Below are 19532 nucleotides of genomic sequence, written 5' to 3'. Positions count from 1 at the left end.
GTGTTTCCTTTTACAAAGAAGACCATTTAACAAATCAATGTGTTTTCTTTTTTTTAGTTTGATTCAGGAGTTGGAGACGCGAGGAATTGTTGTTTATAACATCCCTCCACACCACCCAGATTCAGCTGCCTCTGCAGCCCCTTCTGCAGCACCTTCTGCAGAGCCAGATGAATCAGATTTTCCTCCTATCAAACCTGAACCAGACAGCTCTGGGGAATACTTCCAAGAGTGAGTTTTCAATATGCCTCCTTATATATCTTCCTGCCTCCCATCAGATAAATAGTATGCATGACATGTAATGCATAAACACCAGTACATACATACATACAAATTGACCATATTTTGTATTTCAGGTCCACGTCTGCAACACAGAAGACTTCCTTGAGGGAGAAAATGGCCTCAGCAGGCTTATATTTTAAGCATTCCACAGCACACCCACTGCTGAAAAGTTTTGCTCACTACTTGGAAGTGGACTTGGAAAATGACAATTTCACACAGGAGGTAAGAACATGAAGAATTCAGCTAGAGCATTATACAAACACCCTAACTAGTATTAGTTGATGACTGTTTAAATTAATAATATGCTTTCTTGTGTTTTAGGTGGAGAATGTGGCAAGGTTCATGTATTTTATGGACCCCAAACAGCCAAGCCTCCTGTTTGTCCATCAGACGGAACGGACCAGAGAGTATTTTAATACTCTCTCTGAAGTTGGTCTCAGCAAGCAGACTGTGCATAACTACATCAAGAGCGTTAAACGGTAAGCAGTGTGTGAAATGATCTTTTCGTTGATGGCAGCTGACCAACTTAAATTCGAGCCTAATTTAAGGTCTATGACTTTCTCCACAGGTTCTTGAAGTTCCACATCAGCAGCACAGACATGGAGTTGACAGACCTGCAACTCTACAATGACTGCCAACTCTACACTGTGTTGTTGTCAGATATCCAGGCTGCAATAACAAAGCAGTTCAACAAGGAGGCGACAAGAAAAGAGTGAGCATTATTCATTCAATATTGATTTATATTGAATTCTTCTTATCATGAACTATCTTTAATTGTTTATTTTTTTATTTCACAGGTTTCCCATTCTCACGGAAGGGAGCCTCCAACCAAAGGACTGCTGGGCTGTGTTAGAGGCGGCAAACAAAGATTTCCTTGCCGTGATTGCAAAGCTGACTGGACCCAGACATGTACGTGGCCACCATCTGACCCTGCCGGAGTCGCAGCTTGTCCTCTACTATCTAGAGGCAGTTTTGATTTTGCGTCACCTACACCGCCCTGGTGTTGTGGAGCACATGACTGTAAGTGTTATTACTAGCAATGTGCACGTGTCAAATTATTATTATTTACTTGTTTCAATTCTGCATAAACTCATTGTTCACCAAATATCTCCTGTTTCCTTGTTTTGCAGGTCAAAGACTGGATGATCCGCAAACCATTCCATGGCAAAGGAGGTCATGTTGTCGTGAGAGTCCTTGATCACAAGACTGCAACACAAGTGGCTACCTTTGCTCTCACATTGGAAGAGGAGATGGTAAGTTAACAAAGATCACCCATTTTTAACTGCCTCACAAATTTGACAAAAGTGCTTTGTGTTATGAACTAAATATATTTACCTCTTTTTACCATTTCTACAGTGGTTTGACACCTACTACACAGAGGTTCGGCCAACAACAAAGGCGAAAAGGAAAAAGACTAATGAAGGTGAAGATGATGATAAAGAGCCAGAGAGATTCTTCATCTCATCCACCGGCAACCCCATCTACAATGCCTCCAATGACTTGGAAAGGCTGCACAAAAAGTATGTAATTCAGGAAAACTCCCCTTCAGTACACTTGCACTTCATAAAGTATAAATGCCGTGTGTGTAAAATAATATTAATGACAACGTTGTTATTTTCTTGAAGGTACAACTTGCCAAAGGTAAACAGTCAGATGGCACGTCGGGTATTTGAGACTGCAACAAAACACATGTCTGATACCCAGAGGTCCATGGTGGCAGACTACCTGATGCACAGTTCGTCCACTGCAGAGAGGCGTAACAACAGGATGCAGATGGACAGTAATGTTGTGGAAGCAAGTTTACTTCTGCAAAGCGTCGCCACAAGTGATTCAGAGTGAGTATTATTTGATTCCTCCATTGTGGCATGGTTTAAACTTATATATGTTATATATGTTGTCTATATTATGTACGTACACCGATACTAATCAAACTCTTTTTTTCTTTCTTCTGCTTTCAGTGGAGAGGGAGGAAGGCAGCATGCTGGTGGTAGATGCTTAAAGATGGACGAGCAACAAGCCTACGACTTGCTTCTCCAGTCCTACCCTGTAACACTGGATTCTGCACCTCCTAAGCGCTCAGAACGGATGTCAGTGGCTAAGGAGCACGACCGTCATTGCTACGACCGCTGGCGTGGTGATCAAAAACAACTCAGAGTGCAGCATGTCCTAGGTGAGGTATTTTCAAAGTAACTATTCCATATGAATGATTCTAACAAGCTTTTCAAATTTTTTGAGATTTCTCATAGCATTGACTAAATCAATTTTTTTTTATTTGCAGATCATTTTGGCAGACGGCAACCAAGCGAATCCAGGGTGCGTAGCTGGATAGAGAAGCAGGGATGGACTGCTAACGTTCCAGATGCTGCCCTGGTGGTGAAGGCATGGAAACCCTCTGGGAGAGTGGACACTGCCATGGAGAGCCACAGCATGCAGAAGTACATAAAGAAGCAGAAGTGGAAAGGACTGGTTGCTGTTCCTGAGGAAGGAAAGGGCAGGGGTGTTGTAGCCACCAGGCCTTTTCAGATTGGGGAGGTCGTCTGCGATTACCATGGGAAAGTAGTCAGTAGAAAAGTCGGTATTGAGACCCACAAATCCACAATTGGCATGGAAAGTGGATATATGTTCTTTTATAAAGATAAAAATGATCAAAGTAAGTGCGTTGATGCCCATTTAGAAGAGTGTGAGTGTCATCCTGGGAAGCAAACAATTGGCCGGTTAATCAATCACTCTTCAAAAAGAGCCAACGTTAGACCTAGACTTTACAGTCTAGATGACAAAGATGTCATTCTTCTCATAGCCCAAAAAGAAATCAAAGTCAATGAAGAAATTCTATATAACTATGGGGCGAGTAAAAAATCCTTTGCTGGGGAGGGTTTGGACCTAGATTGGCTATAAACCTCTGCCTGAGTCAGTCTTCTGCAGCTGTATATATTGTAAACAGTGAAAATACAAATCACCACAGTTTTGTTATTTTTATATTTATAAATAAAGTGATTGTTTTTTAAATGGATTGTGTCTGTGTTAATCTGGGTCTGGGTTAATCTGTGAATATGAAATATCATGCCCATTAAACCAAATATATTAGATTACTGTATCTTATTTTCAGAGGTGGAAAGTAACAAATTACATTTACTCACGTTACTGTAACTGAGTAGATTTTATGAGTAATTTGTCATTTTTTAAAGTAGTTTTTAAAATAGGTAATTTTACTTTTACTCAACTACATTTTGACACAAGTAATTTACTTCGCTACATTGGAAAACTCCCCGTTAATGAGTAAAAAATAAAATGCTGGGAAAAAACTGAACTAAAAACAAAAATTGGCATAAAAAATCATTAAATAAAATGAAAATAGCCTTGTTAATCATATTTCAGTCCGGCAACATAAAAACAAGCGAACAGATAAATCGCTCCATCCGGAAAGCTTGTGGTTGGATAACAAGTATAAACATATACCAGTCAGACCCTCTATTGGTTTGTATTTAATGCATGACCTGCACGTCACGTCAAACTCCAGAAGTGCGCCAGTGAGAAAGTTGGTTTAGCGAGGGGCTTCAGAATGGTTAGATGCAAAAACAACTCTTTTCGGAAGTTCGTTTGGAGAGCGCGTGTGAGCTAATATAAACCAAAGCCCACCCTATAGTGTCATAGAACAGCATTTGTGGAATTACTTTTAATTAAAAATAATCCTTTTTTTCTGTATTCTGTTTATTATTTGTTACATCCAAGTAAAGGTAACTTTACAGCCTAAACATTTTACTCCATATTACATTTACTGTGGTTAGAAAAGAATGTGTGAATTGTCTGAATTATATACATATATGACAAAAACTAATCAGTTATCACCTAATATTTAAAATAATAATACATATATAAATATACAATACAAATAATATAACAGATTTGGTTATTATTATTATTATTATGTATTGGCATGTCAAATCTGTTGTGTATTTACATTTTCTCCACTCTTTAAAAAAAAAAAACTTCTTACGATGGTGTCCTTTTATAAAAAAGGAGTGTAACTTTACATTTCATAGAGATTTTTGGCAGAAGGTAATATAAACGTTAGATGTCAGGACAAACCAATATATGCACTAACTGTTCGGGCAATCATATTGAGAATTATATACATGCTATATGGTTTTGCATGCCTGTTCAGAGATTCTGGCAGATGATATGTGAAGACTTATCTACCTGGTTTAATTGCAATATCCTAGCTTCACCCAAACTATGCATTTTAGGTGATGTAAGTGAACTAAACATGGAAACAAATATATTGCACATAGTTCTCACTGTCTTATGCATCGCTAAGAAAACTATCCTCATGAAGTGGAAATCCAAAAATGATTTATGCATAAATCACTATAGAAATTTACTTTTAGACCACATTAGTCTGGAAAGAATGTCTGCAACCTCAAAAAACCAATTGGCTACATTTGAATCTCTCTGGTTCCCACTGATCAGCTCCATCACATGATAGGGGTGGGCGGCTGTAGTCGTGTCTCCTGGTGCGTCCGGCAGGTGGCTGGGGGGGGATCGGGGGATTCGGGTGTCTGATGGCTCTTGGACTGGGGACGGTGGCTGCCGCTTGGTGATTTCTGTGTGCGGGCCCTGGTTGTTGGTGGGGGGGGGGGGGCTGGATGTATGCTCTTGTGGTCTTGGGGTGTGGGTCTGGGGGGCCCATGGTGGTGGGTGCTGGCCCTGTCCGGTTGGCTGGGTTCCCCTGTGGCGGTCGGGGTGCGGAGTCCGGGGCCCTGGTGCCCGTGGGCGTCTGTCGCCTGTTTGGGTCCCTCCCTGCGCTGGGGAGGGTCTATGCCTCTCTTGGGCGCGCCGTCGTGGGGGGTGGTGGTTTGGTCCGTGTTGGGGTGTCTGGTTGGCATTCCGGGATTCTGGGTGCCCTCCCTGTGGGGAGGTAGGGGCGCTCAGGTGGGGAAGCGGCAGTCTCCCACTTAAGACCGGTTGGTCCTGGGCTCAGGACCACTGTGTGTGTATGAGAAAGAGTGGGATGTTGAGTGTAAATGTGTCTGTGTGTGTGTGTGTGTGTGTGCGTGTGTGTGTGTGTGTGTGTAGTATCTGTTGTCTTTTGTATGTGAGTGGGGTGTGTATTTATGTTGTATTGCAGTGTGGGGATGGGGGCGCTGTCTTGCAGAGCGGCGGTGTCCTGGGGCCGTAGCCGCTCTACACCCTGGACTTGCCTTCCCTGTACTGCGGTTGGGTGTATGGAACTGGGTGCCTAGTGAGCCAGCAGTAGTTGGCTCTCTTCCTCCGGGGGGTAGTCCTCTGCCCCTCGGTCCTTTCCTGGCCCTTCCCCGACTCCTACTCAGTCTAACATCGCATTACACATACAAACTCATCATACAGCTTACACACATCATATTACACATAGGGTTTTGGGGGGCAGGTGCTCCCTGCTCCTCAATTTTATTTTCGCATTTTAGACATTGAGGGCCTTTGGGGGGGCAGTGTGGTTGGGTACTGTTATTCAGTTCTCATATTACAGCTGTCCCTCTAATTTTAATAGCACTGTAGCTTTCATTCATTCTTCTCATTATACACATTCATATCACTGCAACATGCTGGGTGGGGGGAGGAGGGGGGTCAGGTCTTCTCACACCCTGGTTTCGTGCACCCTGCCTGGGGTGTGGGTCGGGTGGTTGTTCGGGGCCGGGCTGGCTGCTTCCCTAGGTTGCCGCTGGCTCGGTACTGGTGCCCGCATGCCCGCAATAGGTGTTTATGTATGTTCTGTGTGTGTGACTGGTGTGCGTGACTGGTGTGTGTGACTGGTCTGTGAGTGAATGTGCACGTGTGCGACGGGTGTATGTGTGACAGATGTGTGTGTGACGGGTGTGTGAATGTGCATGTGTGCGTGAACAGTTGGTCCTGGGTTTGGGGCTGACTGAGCATGGATACCTGTGGGACATGGTTGCGTAGGGCGGGTTTTTGCCCTCCCTACCGCTCCACGCTGCTCTCCGCCGATCGTCACTGCCGTTCCTGGGGGGGGTGGGCGTCCGTGGGTCCATGGGTGCGTGGCCGGATGCCCTAATGTGGTCTCTGGCCCGCCCCCTTGGTGGCCGTGGCCTGGGGGTGGCTTGGGCCCCCTTGGCGTGGGGGGGGGGGGCCTGCCGGGTGTCGGGCTGTTCCCGGGTGCTTGGGATCTCGGGGGCCGCATGCTCGGCTCGTGCAGGGGGTGCTGGCCTGCCGGGGGGGTGGGCTGCTCGCTTCCTTTGGCTCTCTGGACTCTTGCTCTTTGCCATGGGGGCTTCGTCTGGAGTCTCCCCCGTCCTCATCTGGGGTGTGCACATGGTTACCATCGGGATGTGTGGCCGCGGGTCTTCTGGGCTCCTAATGGGCTGTGGATGGTCTGGGTCCACTGGGCTCTTCCCTATCTGCCTCTGGATCGCAGGGGCATGGTGGCGGTTTCTTGCCTCCATTGTGGTAGGCATTTCATGACATAATCCGTAACACATGACATATTTTTGCAAAAAACAATAGAATAGAAGTAACTGTGCGTGTGTGTGTAAGTATTTATGTGTATGTATTAATATGTATGTATATTTATGTATGTGTGTATATGTATAAGCATATGTATAGTTAGATATGTGAGTATGTGTATATATGTATGTTTGTTTATTTTATGTTTATTTTATTATTATTATTTTTTTTGTTTGTTTTTTGTTTAGTTTTTTTTTTTTTTTTTTCTTTTCTTTTTCTTCTTCTTGTACCCCCCTCCTGTACCTCACACTCCGATCCTTCCAACCCTGAACTCCCACAACTATATCCACACAAAATATATATATATATATATATATATATATATATATATATATATATATATATATATATATATATATAAAATAATAATAATAATAATAATAATAATAATAATAAAAAATAAAATAAATGAATAAATAAAAATAAAGTATTAATTGTCCTCCGAAGAGGGGGGGTGGTGGTTGGGCCAAAAAAAAAAAGATGTCAGGACATGTGGTCTTACTGCAAACTACAAATGAACAGAAGTCAAGTTAGAGCAGTGTTTCTCAACCCTGTTCATACATATTCTACTGCATATTCCCACTGTTATGCATATTCTAGAGCTTTAACTGCATTAAAGACAGTTTAAAGTGCCTAAAATAAGTGTTGGTGTGATGTATCTAATACACTGCTGGAAATACATTATGATTGATTTAGGCTCCATTAGGGGTTAAGGGATTTGAACAGGTAAATTCAAATGATAATTTGGGGGAAATACGTAATAGCCAGTATTCAGTAATGTCTACTTTGTCTGAGTTGTATGCTATAATATATATATATATAAAATATAGCACATTCTGGAAAAAAGAGGTTTGTATGTTATCATTGCACATTCTGGGAAAGGGGGAATAGTGTGTTACACCTTTATCATCATCTAGCATAGAAAATAAATATTTAGTTCACATTTTATTTTTTTGTTTTGCCATGAATCTGACTGTAGATGGGTGGAGTGAGTCTCTGATACTTCTCTTGAGGGAAGTTTTATCCCTGTAATTCTCTCTGCCATATTTATAACTCTCTGCCTGTGTGGCGTTGCCATACCAGACTGTGATACTTGTGGTGAGGATACTGTCTATCGGTCCCCTATAGGCCTGAGTAAGAGGACTTTTCTGGGCTTTTATCAGATGTAACCTGCAATCCCTGGAATCTGTAGCTGTTAACGCATTCACTTTGATGACAAGAGGCTTTGGAGTTGGAGAGTTCTTCCTGAAGTCCAGTATTATTTCTTTGGTTTTGTCTGTGTTTAGGATAAGGGGTCAATTAACACAGACCATATGGTAGTGAAATCAATGATAGGTTCAGGGCTCATGTACAGGCCTTATTTATTGACAATCACAACAATGGGCATTATTATAGTACAATAACTGGTCAGTCATGGAACCATTATGGTCATGTTCCAATGGGGGAGAGGTGTCATAGTGATAATGAGTAGTGATAATGGATCCATGTACTTACTTATTTCTCAGGGATTAATATATTAAACTGATGTAACAGATGTAATAGATTGAAAGAACAAATCTAAGGTTTTAAAGAGATACTAATCATGTTTTGCAAGGAAATAAAATATTTTATTTGCATTACCTTAATAAATGATCGAGCTCAATTTCTGAGCCTGGTCTGCAATAAATGGAGCTAATTTAAACTCAGATCTTTTAGCAGATAAACATTCCACAGTAATCAAACACTGATGTTCTACAAACAACATTCTATGCTTTGAGGAAAAAAACAATTTTTGCTGATTAAGTCTTGTTTTAGACATTTACAGGCCTCCAAATGTATCATTTGACACATGGTTCTGGTAATACTGGTAATACTACTTTTTCAGCTGCTGTTCAGGATGCAGGTAAATTAATGATATTGTAAAAGAGAAGGCCTATGTCTTTTAATGTTTTAATATTTAGAGTAGCTTCAGGGGATTCCGTTCACAAGCTGAGAACTGCATTACACCTAGAGGCTCATGAAACCTGATATCCACAAATGAAACCTTATCTAGAAAAAAGTTTGATGAGGTTCATGAACCTACTGTGAAAAATTAGCGTACAGTGATTATATTTTATCAAATAGGCCTTAGGTACACACAGACAAAATCAATTTAAAACTATCACTTTATTTATAAATATAAAAATAACAAAACTGTGGTGATTTGTATTTTCAATATTTACAATATATATATATATAGTCGCAGAAGACTGACTCAAGCAGAGGTTTATATCTCTTTTCACTACCAAATGGTCTGTGTTCTCAGCTTGTGAATGGACCTTAATGGTGCTATGACTGGCCAGTTGAACTATGTTAATGGCCTGTACATGAGGTGTGAATCTACTATTGTTTCCCTGAAGCCAAGTTAGTTTAACCATATGGTCTGTGTTCTCATCTTATGAATGCAAAACTACAGTAAATACTAACCCTAACCTAACCATAACAAACTACAACAAACTGTATCATTGGCAGTTATTGAAGAGTTGCAGGTCTAGTAATCCCAGATCACACAGTATTTACTGTACATGAGCCCTACATTCATTATTGTTTTCCATGAAGCCATGTTTGACTCAGAATAATAAACTACAGTAAATACTAACCCTAACCTAATCCTAACACTAAAAACTAACATCAACAAACTGTATCATTGTCAGTCATTAAATGGTTGCAGGTCTGGTAATCCCAGATATAAAGGTATGATGAGTGATCTGGGATTGACAGATCTGCAACCCTTCAATGACTGCCAAAGCTACAGTTTATTGAGGTTAAGTTTTTTAAGGGTCAGGTACTTTAAAATACTTAAAACTCAACTAAACATTTGGTATCACTATTTTCTTTCACAATATCACATATTGAAAATGTATATATGGAACTGTATCCTGCTCCGTTAAGGTTTAGAGTCCTTGTTCAATTAGGAAGTGACATGGTCCAGTGGGGGCGGGTCATTATTAAATCCTTCATCCAATGAGGAGACACCGTGGTCATGTGGGGGCGGGTTGTTCACGGTATCATATAAGCTTCAGCTAACAACTTCCCAAACCACTGCTGCTCCTTGTCTTGTCAAGGCCAGTGACCTTCCAGACATTCTCTAAACTTCTACCTGAAGCTGTACCTGTGATTGAGATGGCTTCTTCTGCTGATTCTAACGCTTCTCCTGAGTAAGTACAAGTTTGTTTTTGATTTCTTATATTAAAGCATATGGTCAGTCTAACTTGGCTAGGGAAAACAATGCTCTATTTTAGGGGTAGGGTTATGTTAGGATTAGGGTTAAGTATCCACCGTAGTTTTCCATTCATAAGCTGAGAACACTATTTTGGTACTATTACGTTCTTTTTAGTGTTAGGATAAGGTTAGGGTTAGTATTTACTGTAGTTTATTATTTACAGTCAAATGTGGCTTTATGGAAAATAATGGTGGATTAAGGGCTCATGTACAGGCAATTAACATAGCAAAATTATGGGCATTACCATAGCCTAATAACTGGATAGTCATGGCACCATTAAGGTCATGGTCCAATGGGGGAGGGGTGTTGAAGTGATGATGAGTAGCGATAATGGGTCCATTTACGTACTGATTTGAATTTTTTTGTAAAGGTATGATGTGTGGGATTAACTAGGGTTAACATTTAGTGGGAATGATGAATATTGCTGTGCTTCTAAATTTTTTTTTTTTTATTGTTATTTTTACTTAAGAACGTTCTTCATTTATATTAATCTTATTTCTTACAGGATGTCACGCAACAGGACCCATCTCATGTGTCCTTTTTGCAAGACAACTCACTACAGTCTCCCTGAGCACCTTAGAAAATGCATGAATGGTCGCCCACCTGCAGAGCAGAAGAGCGTTCTTGAAGAGGCCAAGAAGAATGCTCATAGGCTGCTTAAAGAAGGGCGTCGCATTGAATACGGCATCATCAGGAGAATTCTGGACAGCGATGACCCAGAAGAAAAGTATGGAAGCAGTCGCTCTTTCTAATGATCTAAAATGTGCGTTTCCTTTTACAAAGAAGTCCATTTAACAAATCAATGTATTTTCTTTTTTTCAGTCTGATTCAGGAGTTGGAGACGCGAGGAATTGTTGTTTATAACATCCCTCCACACCACCCAGATTCAGCTGCCTCTGCAGCCCCTTCTGCAGCACCTTCTGCAGAGCCAGATGAATCAGATTTTCCTCCTATCAAACCTGAACCAGACAGCTCTGGGGAATACTTCCAAGAGTGAGTTTTCAATATGCCTCCTTATATATCTTCCTGCCTCCCATCAGATAAGTTGTATGCATGACATGTAATGCATAAACACCAGTACATACATACATTACAAATTGACCATATTTTGTATTTCAGGTCCACGTCTGCAACACAGAAGACTTCCTTGAGGGAGAAAATGGCCTCAGCAGGCTTATATTTTAAGCATTCCACAGCACATCCACTGCTGAAAAGTTTTGCTCACTACTTGGAAGTGGACTTGGAAAATGACAATTTCACACAGGAAGTAAGAACATGAAGAATTCAGCTAGAGCATTATATAGACACCTTAACTAGTATTAGGTGATGACTGTTTAAATTAATAATATGCTTTCTTGTGTTTTAGGTGGAGAATGTGGCAAGGTTCATGTATTTTATGGACCCCAAACAGCCAAGCCTCCTGTTTGTCCATCAGACGGAACGGACCAGGGAGTATTTTAATACTCTCTCTGAAGTTGGTCTCAGCAAGCAGACTGTGCATAACTACATCAAGAGCGTTAAACGGTAAGCAGTGTGTGAAATTATCTTTTCGTTGATAGCAGCTGACCAACTTAAATTCGAGCCTAATTTAAGGTCTATGACTTTCTCCACAGGTTCTTGAAGTTCCACATCAGCAGCACAGACATGGAGTTGACAGACCTGCAACTCTACAATGACTGCCAACTCTACACTGTGTTGTTATCAGAGATCCAGGCTGCAATAACAAAGCAGTTCAACAAGGAGGCGACAAGAAAAGAGTGAGCATTTTTCATTTGATATCGATTCAAATTGAATTACTATTATTGTTAATAGCATGTCCAAATTTATCATGAACTATCATTAATTTTTTTATTTTTATTTCACAGGTTTCCCATTCTCACGGAAGGGAGCCTCCGACCAAAGGACTGCTGGGCTGTGTTAGAGGCTGCGAACAAAGATTTTCTTGCAGTGATTGGGAAGCTGACTGGACTCAGGCATGTTCGTGGCCACCAGCTGACCCTGCCGGAGTCACAGCTAGTCCTTTACTATTTGGAGGCAGTTCTGATTTTGCGTCACCTACACCGCCCTGGTGTTGTGGAGCATATGACTGTAAGTGTTATCACTAGCAATATGCACGTGTCAAATTATTATTATTTACTTGTTTCAATTCTGCATAAACTCATCGTTCACCAAATATCTCCTGTTTTCTTGTTTTGCAGGCAAAAGACTGGATGCTCCGCAAACCATTCCATGGCAAAGGAGGTCATGTTGTCGTAAGAGTCCTTGATCACAAGACTGCAACACAAGTGGCTACCTTTGCTCTCACATTGGAAGAGGAGATGGTAAGTTAACAAAGATCACCCATTTTTAACTGCCTCACTAATTTGACAAAAGTGCTTTGTGTTATGAACTAAATATATTTACCTCTTTTTACCATTTCTACAGTGGTTTGACACCTACTACACAGAGGTTCGGCCAACAACAAAGGCGAAAAGGAAAAAGACTAATGAAGGTGAAGATGATCATAAAGAGCCAGAGAGATTCTTCATCTCATCCACCGGCAACCCCATCTACAATGCCTCCAATGACTTGGAAAGGCTGCACAAAAAGTATGTAATTCAGGAAAACTTCCCTTCAGTACACTTGCACTTCATAAAGTATAAATGCCGTGTGTGTAAAATAATATTAATGACAACGTTGTTATTTTCTTGAAGGTACAACTTGCCGAAGGTAAACAGTCAGATGGCACGTCGGGTATTTGAAACTGCAACAAAACACATGCCTGATGCCCAGAGGTCCATGGTGGCAGACTACCTGATGCACAGTTCGTCCAGTGCAGAGAGGCGTAACAACAGGATGCAGATGGACAGTAATGTTGTGGAAGCAAGTTTACTTCTGCAAAGCGTCGCCACAAGTGATTCAGAGTGAGTATTATTTGATTCCTCCATTGTGGCATGGTTTAAACTTATATATGTTATATATGTTGTCTATATTATGTACGTACACCGATACTAATCAAACTCTTTTTTTCTTTCTTCTGCTTTCAGTGGAGAGGAAGGAAGGCAGCATGCTGGTGGTAGATGCTTAAAGATGGACGAGCAACAAGCCTACGACTTGCTTCTCCAGTCCTACCCTGTTAAACTGGATTCTGCACCTCCTAAGCGCTCAGAACGGGTGTCAGTGGCTAAGGAGCACGACCGTCATTGCTACGACCGCTGGCGTGGTGATCAAAAACAACTCAGAGTGCAGCATGTCCTAGGTGAGGTATTTTTTAAAGTAACTATTCCATATGAATGATTCTAACAAGCTTTTCCAATTTTTTGAGATTTCTCATAGCATTGACTAAATCAATTTTTTTTAATTTGCAGATCATTTTGGCAGACGGCAACCAAGCGAATCCAGGGTGCGTAGCTGGATAGAGAAGCAGGGATGGACTGCTAATGTTCCAGATGCTGCCCTGGTGGTGAAGGCATGGAAGCCCTCTGGGAGAGTGGACAGTGCTATGGAGAGCCACAGCATGCAGAAGTACAGAAAGAAGCAGAAGTGGAAAGGACTGGTTGCTGTTCCTGAGGAAGGAAAGGGCAGGGGTGTTGTAGCCACCAGGGCTTTTCAGATTGGGCAGGTCGTCTGCGATTACCATGGGAAAGTAGTCAGTAGAAAAGTCGGTATTTAGACCCACAAATCCACAATTGGCATGGAAAGTGGATGTATGTTCTTTTATAAAGATAAAAATGGGCAAAGTAAGTGCATTGATGCCCATTTAGAAGAGTGTGAGTGTCATCCCGGGAAGCAAACAATTGGCCGGTTAATCAATCACTCTTCAAAAAGAGCCAATGTTAGGCCTAGACTTTACAGTGTAAATGACAAAGATGTCATTCTTTTCATAGCCCAAAAAGAAATAAAAGTTAATGAAGAAATTCTATATAACTATGGGGCGAGTAAAAAATCCTTTGCTGGGGAGGGTTTGGACCTAGATTGGCTATAAACCTCAGCCTGCGACTTTATATATTGTATTTAGTGAAAATACAAATGACTACAGTTTTGTTATTTTTATATTTTATAAATAAAATGATTGTTTTTTAAATGTATTGTGTCTGTGTCTTTCTAAGGTTTAATCCATGAATGTGAAATATCAGGCCTATTTGATCAAATATATTGGATCACTGTACGCTCATTTCTCACAGTAGGGTCATGAACCTCATCATACTTTATCTAGATATGGTTTCATCTGTGGATTTGAGGTTTCAGGCCTCTGGGTTATACGGCTGGTCAGCAAGTCTGAAAAAAGTTGTTTCAGCTATGTTCATTTGAAATCATTGCCTGTGTAACCAACTATAAAAGGTGAAAGTGTCGAATATGATCTGTTTGGTTATAAACACTCGACGAGTTAAAATATTTCCATTGCTGCTCTGCTTGTAGCTGCGCTGTTTGGCTTGTTATGCTGCATCGTTGCTAAGTTATCTGTGGCGGCGTAATACGTGGAGAGCTTCAGTTACAGTGCATTACCGGCTGATAACAGCACTCACAGAACACATGTCACATCACATTGCAGTGTCAGAACTAACTGTGGTATATTATAGCATTAAAGTGCATGGATATGAGCTACCATAATAGATATGGATAACAGCTAGCTTACTATTAGGAGAAATGTTTAAATATAAGCACTAACTATTGTGTTTTATTTTTATGGAAATTATTTGATATGAAAACCATTCAGTATTTTTTTTCCACACCTACCTGGCCTACTTAAAGGACCAATATGTAACTAATTATCAGTAGTAAATGATAAAATGATCAGGATATATCATCAGATATTAGGGAAACATGTTGAGTGAAAGTACTGGCAGCTCTTGTCAGCAGGGATTCAGCAGTATGTTCCTATTTAAAGTGTTCACTCCGTCCCGGAGTTTGTGTCAGTTTTGTCCTCTGACTCCTCCTGCTGCTCGTTCCCCAACACTAACTCCACCCCCAAAGTTGCTAGCCGTAACACCACACTCCAGCGATCGGTGCTGCATCAAAGGAGCTAGCAGGGCTGGTTTAGTTAAACCTTCAGCTGCTACACAGCTTAAAAGCCTCAGCATGTCTCAAAAAACTCAGTGACTAAAGAAGAAATATAACAAGAGTGAATACTGGCAGTGAGTTCGAACAGTGGAGACTTAGAGCTCAAAAAGACTACAAGACCGACCCAGAGCTGCTACTTTTCTCCTGAACAGGTAAGCTTCCTGGCTAGCTAATTTAGTCAGGTAATTTATCAACACCACCAGGTTAGCTTACTAGGGACTAGAGCTGTCTTTCATGCGGGACACAGCCGCCCCGACCGCGGCGTTCCCTCACACAGGGGCACAGCAGACCACGGCGCTCCCTTGTGTAAAATACAGTCAATATAACGCTAAATACGGGTGATAGAAGACTTTAGAATTGCTGTATTTCTCCTCTCGCTTGTACTCTAAGTTCTCTCCTACTACTCTAAACTTTGTGTAGATTGTGTAGATTCAGCCTGCTGAATTTGGCAACCCGAGATAGTTTCGTGGCTGGGGAGGGGTGGGCGGGGCAGACAACTATGGAGCTAAATTAGTGCCAAAACTATGCAAATAAAGAAAACGTATTCTGTAAATATGATACTACTTGCAAACAAACACAACACATTTTACAAATATGTAGCCCTGGTTTAGATTTCTGTTCTGGTTAGAAGATCTGTGTGTATGGGAGGGGTCAGGCAATTATGAGGTCAGCTGATGGGTTAAGTCAGGTATATTTATGGCCACCCAGAGTCCTCAGAGCTAGACAAGGTGAGCCTAAGCTGGGTGTGTGACTGCTTGGAGCGTGGGGCCTAGTTCCCTGAGAGTTTGTGATTTTAAGGCGGCAGAGTTGTTTGAAGTACCCATTTAAGCAGTGTGTTTATGGTGAACCACATGTTAAGAAGGCCACTATTTGTGTAGCTGGGAGTCAACACAAATAGACCCAGTCTTTCCTTGGTGTTGGTGACTTGGTAAAGAGCAGGCCTACCACTGTGCTTTCTCCTGACTCTTGTCCCCTTACCCTGTAAACTGAGTGATTGTTTCAGCGACTCGGTTGCTGGCTGCTTTTCTCTACTTATATTTTATTTTTTTTTTTATTTTATTTATTTATTTTTTGTCAACTTCCCCTAATGCTGCGGCTTGAGCCATTTTTAACTTGAGTGTGTTGACTCACAGTTTACGGTACATTTGGGCCCTGTTTCTATTAAAACTAATGTTTGATTAGGGCAGCCTGTTTGCTAGAAGCCTTTTCTATTTTATTTTATTTTAATTCTTTTATCTTTTGTATTCAGGCTTGGGGTTTTTTGTAACGTTTGGTAGTACCAATTAGAGTGGGATATATTTTGTTTGCTCACTAATGATATTGTGCAGTGTAATATCGTGTGGGGGTTACTGTGTTTTTTTTTAGAATATAATCACGTGTGTAATTGTATCCCTAGTTGGTTCCCCAACATTCTTAACTTTCAAGCTTTTGAAACAAACACCTTACCAAACAACTGACAGTGTTCCCGGTTTTGTTGTAATCCTCAGAATAAAGATTTATGTATTTTTGCTAAAAATTGTGTATCAATTCTGTTTCTTTCGGAGCTCCCCTTTGCTCTAGGGTTAAACCAAGGGGTGGCGTAGTCTGGCATAAGTAGTAAGGGGGCGCCACATTCTGGCGTAGTCGGCAGGGTCCGAACAAATTCTGAGGTTGTAACACTTTCAGTTTGGTGTCGAGTAGTGTGGTTGAGCAGCATTGGGGTAGGTTTTCTTTTTTTTTTTAAAGAGAAAAGCAGCTGGTACTCCTAGCAAGAAGATCTTGAAGATCCCCACCATGGACAACGAGTTACAGCGGTTGCGGGAGCAGGTGGAGCAGCTTCAAACAGAGAACGAGAGACTTTCTGTGTCACAAAATGGGGGTACTGGGGACAACAGTAGAGGAGTTCATGTCCAACCTGCACGACGAGAGCAGGCCTTTTATTTGCCCAGGGAAAGAAAGTGCCCAAAGTTCTCTGGCTCCACAGCTACAGGGGCCTTGTCTGTAGAAGAGTGGGTAGAAGAGGTTCAAAGCTGTACGCGATCTAGATGCATTTCTGATTTAGATAAAGCATTGTTTTTATATGATCACTTAGAGGGTGGGGCTCGTAATGAGATCAAGTACAGATCTGCTATGGTTAGAGAAGACCCAAGGGAAATTATTTCGGTTTTAAAAGAAGTCTATGGGTGTGCAAAATCTTATGTGTACTGGCAGCAGCGGTTCTTTGACCGAAAGCAGAGGGACGGTGAATCTCTGTTTGATTTTTCCCATGCCCTAATGGAGCTAATGGATAGGGTTAAACAATGTAAGAGGGATGCCATTGTTAATCCGGATGGGGTTTTAAGGGATCAATTTTGTGAGAATGTGAGAGACTCTGCTTTACGTCGAGAACTTAAGCGGCTGGTACGCACAGATGAGGGGGTCACTCTTTTAGATGTACGGCGAGAAGCCATTAGATGGATTGAGGAGGGCCAGCCAGGGCGTGACCGGGGGCAGCGTTTAATTGGGTACAACAGTGAGATTGCCTCTCAATGCGAGGCTACAGTGGTACAGCCAGCTGGGCTTGCTGAGTTAAGAGACTTGGTCTTGAAACAGCAAGCCCAGTTGGATATGTTGGTCAGACGTCTAGGTCCTGTTAATTCAAATTTCCCTACTTCATCTGTACCACGAGCTAGTCGTTTTAAACGTACTCCTGACGGGCAACCCATCTGTATTAAGTGTAACAACCCAGGTCATATAGCCCGTTACTGCCAAGCCGCCCCTCCTACCAGGGACAATGGTCCAGTTCATCAAGTCCGAAGTCACAGTTCTAGCCCGTCGGAAAACTAGAACTCCCCAGTGTGCAGAGCCACACACTGGGACAGAATAGTTCTGGCTCAAGGTCTCAGGATCTTCCATTTTATAATCAGCTGATTGGAAATTGTCCTATTCTGCATGTGTCCCTAGGAGGCATTTCAGTTCCTTGCTTCATTGACACTGGGTCAATGGTTACCACCATTACTGAGAGTTTCTTTGCTAAATATTTTTCACACTTACAAACAGGAGACTGTAGGTGGTTGGGTTTAAAAGCAGCAAATGGCCTTGATATACCCTACATAGGTTACCTTGAGTTGGATGTGGTTGTTTTGGGGCAGTGCATTCCCAAAAGGGGAATTTTGGTGGTTAAAGACCCAGAGAACCCAGCACTACAGAGTAGTAAGGTAAGAACACCAGGGCTTTTAGGAATGAATGTGCTCAGGGATTGCTACCAGGTGCTATTTGAACAGCATGGATCTCAGCTCTTTAACTCTCCTCCAGTGCAGTCGGCGGCCCCAGGGGTTTGGCGTGCCTTGCACCACTGTGAGAAGATGGAAGCCATTTTGAATGCTGCTACACCGTTTAAGGCCAAGGTACAAGGTAGATCTGCTGTTCGTGTTGAGGCTGGCACCATTTCCATGGTTCCTGTTACTTGTCCCCTGCTCGAAGCCATGGAGTTCTTGCTGGAGCCTTTAGGCTTCGAAGATGGGCACCTTCCAGAAGGTCTCTTGGTGTCTCCTACTCTTGTGTCTGCAAAGCAGGGTCAGTTTTATGCCCCAGTGGTAAACGTCAGTAATGTTGATGTGTGGCTTCCACCGCGACGTGTCCTTGGCACAGTGCAGGCTGTTACAGTGGTTTCTTCAAGATTGGCACCTGTTTCTGTGGAATCCTGTTGGGAGGACTGTGTGGCTATCATATCCACACAAGACATTCAGTGTACTAGCCCTACTGAATATGTAACTTCTGACTTTGAGGGGTTGACCGACCTACAGGCTCAGCGAGCAAGGGCCCTATTCCAAAAGTATAGTAACATTTTTGCTAAGAGTGAGGGAGATTTGGGTTGCACATCATTGATTTCTCATGAAATCCCATTGCTGGATGAGGTCCCTGTGCGGCAACCCTATCGCCGCATTCCCCCATCCCAATATAGTACCGTGAAGGCTCACATTCAACAGCTCCTGGATAGTCGTGTGATTCGAGAAAGCAGCAGTCCCTTCTCTTCTCCGATTGTATTGGTGACTAAGAAGGATGGAAGCCTTCGGCTTTGTGTGGATTATCGGCAGCTTAACGCAAAGACCCGACGTGATTCCTACCCTCTCCCACGAATAGAAGAGTCCCTTGATGCCCTGTGTGGGGCAAAATGGTTCTCTACTCTTGACCTGGCTAGTGGATACAATCAGGTGCCGGTAGAAGAGAAAGACAAGTCTAAGACAGCATTCTGCACTCCATTCGGACTGTTCGAATTTAATCGTATGCCTTTTGGACTTTGCAATGCCCCAGGTACATTCCAGCGCCTCATGGAGCGCATTTTTGGTGACTGCCGCTATCAATCTGTACTCTTATACCTGGATGACGTCATTGTGTTCTCACAAACAGTCGAGGAACATCTGGAAAGGCTGGAAGAGGTGTTTTCAAGACTCCAGAAACAAAATCTAAAGGTCAAATTGTCCAAATGTCAGTTCTTTCAACATCAAGTAAGTTATCT

At 42.1% G+C, this 19532-nt stretch overlaps 1 protein-coding gene across 1 annotated transcript; it reads left to right on the top strand.

Moving 5' to 3' along the window:
• The first annotated feature begins 597 nt into the window (after positions 1–597).
• LOC111188430 (uncharacterized) lies at positions 598–11012 on the top strand. Its single transcript, XM_049472071.1, has 10 exons — positions 598–758; positions 848–991; positions 1077–1299; positions 1410–1532; positions 1636–1799; positions 1905–2114; positions 2238–2449; positions 2558–2854; positions 10625–10742; positions 10838–11012. Exons 1-10 carry the CDS (start codon positions 622–624, stop codon positions 11010–11012), a joined length of 1803 nt encoding a protein of 600 aa, XP_049328028.1. The 5' UTR covers positions 598–621.
• The last annotated feature ends 8520 nt before the right edge of the window (positions 11013–19532 follow it).

Source organism: Astyanax mexicanus, chromosome 25 (genome assembly GCF_023375975.1).
Source record: "Astyanax mexicanus isolate ESR-SI-001 chromosome 25, AstMex3_surface, whole genome shotgun sequence".
NCBI lineage: Eukaryota > Metazoa > Chordata > Actinopteri > Characiformes > Acestrorhamphidae > Astyanax > Astyanax mexicanus.
The sequence above is the reverse complement of the archived record's forward strand: the minus strand, read 5'-3'. Positions and strand labels throughout refer to the sequence as shown.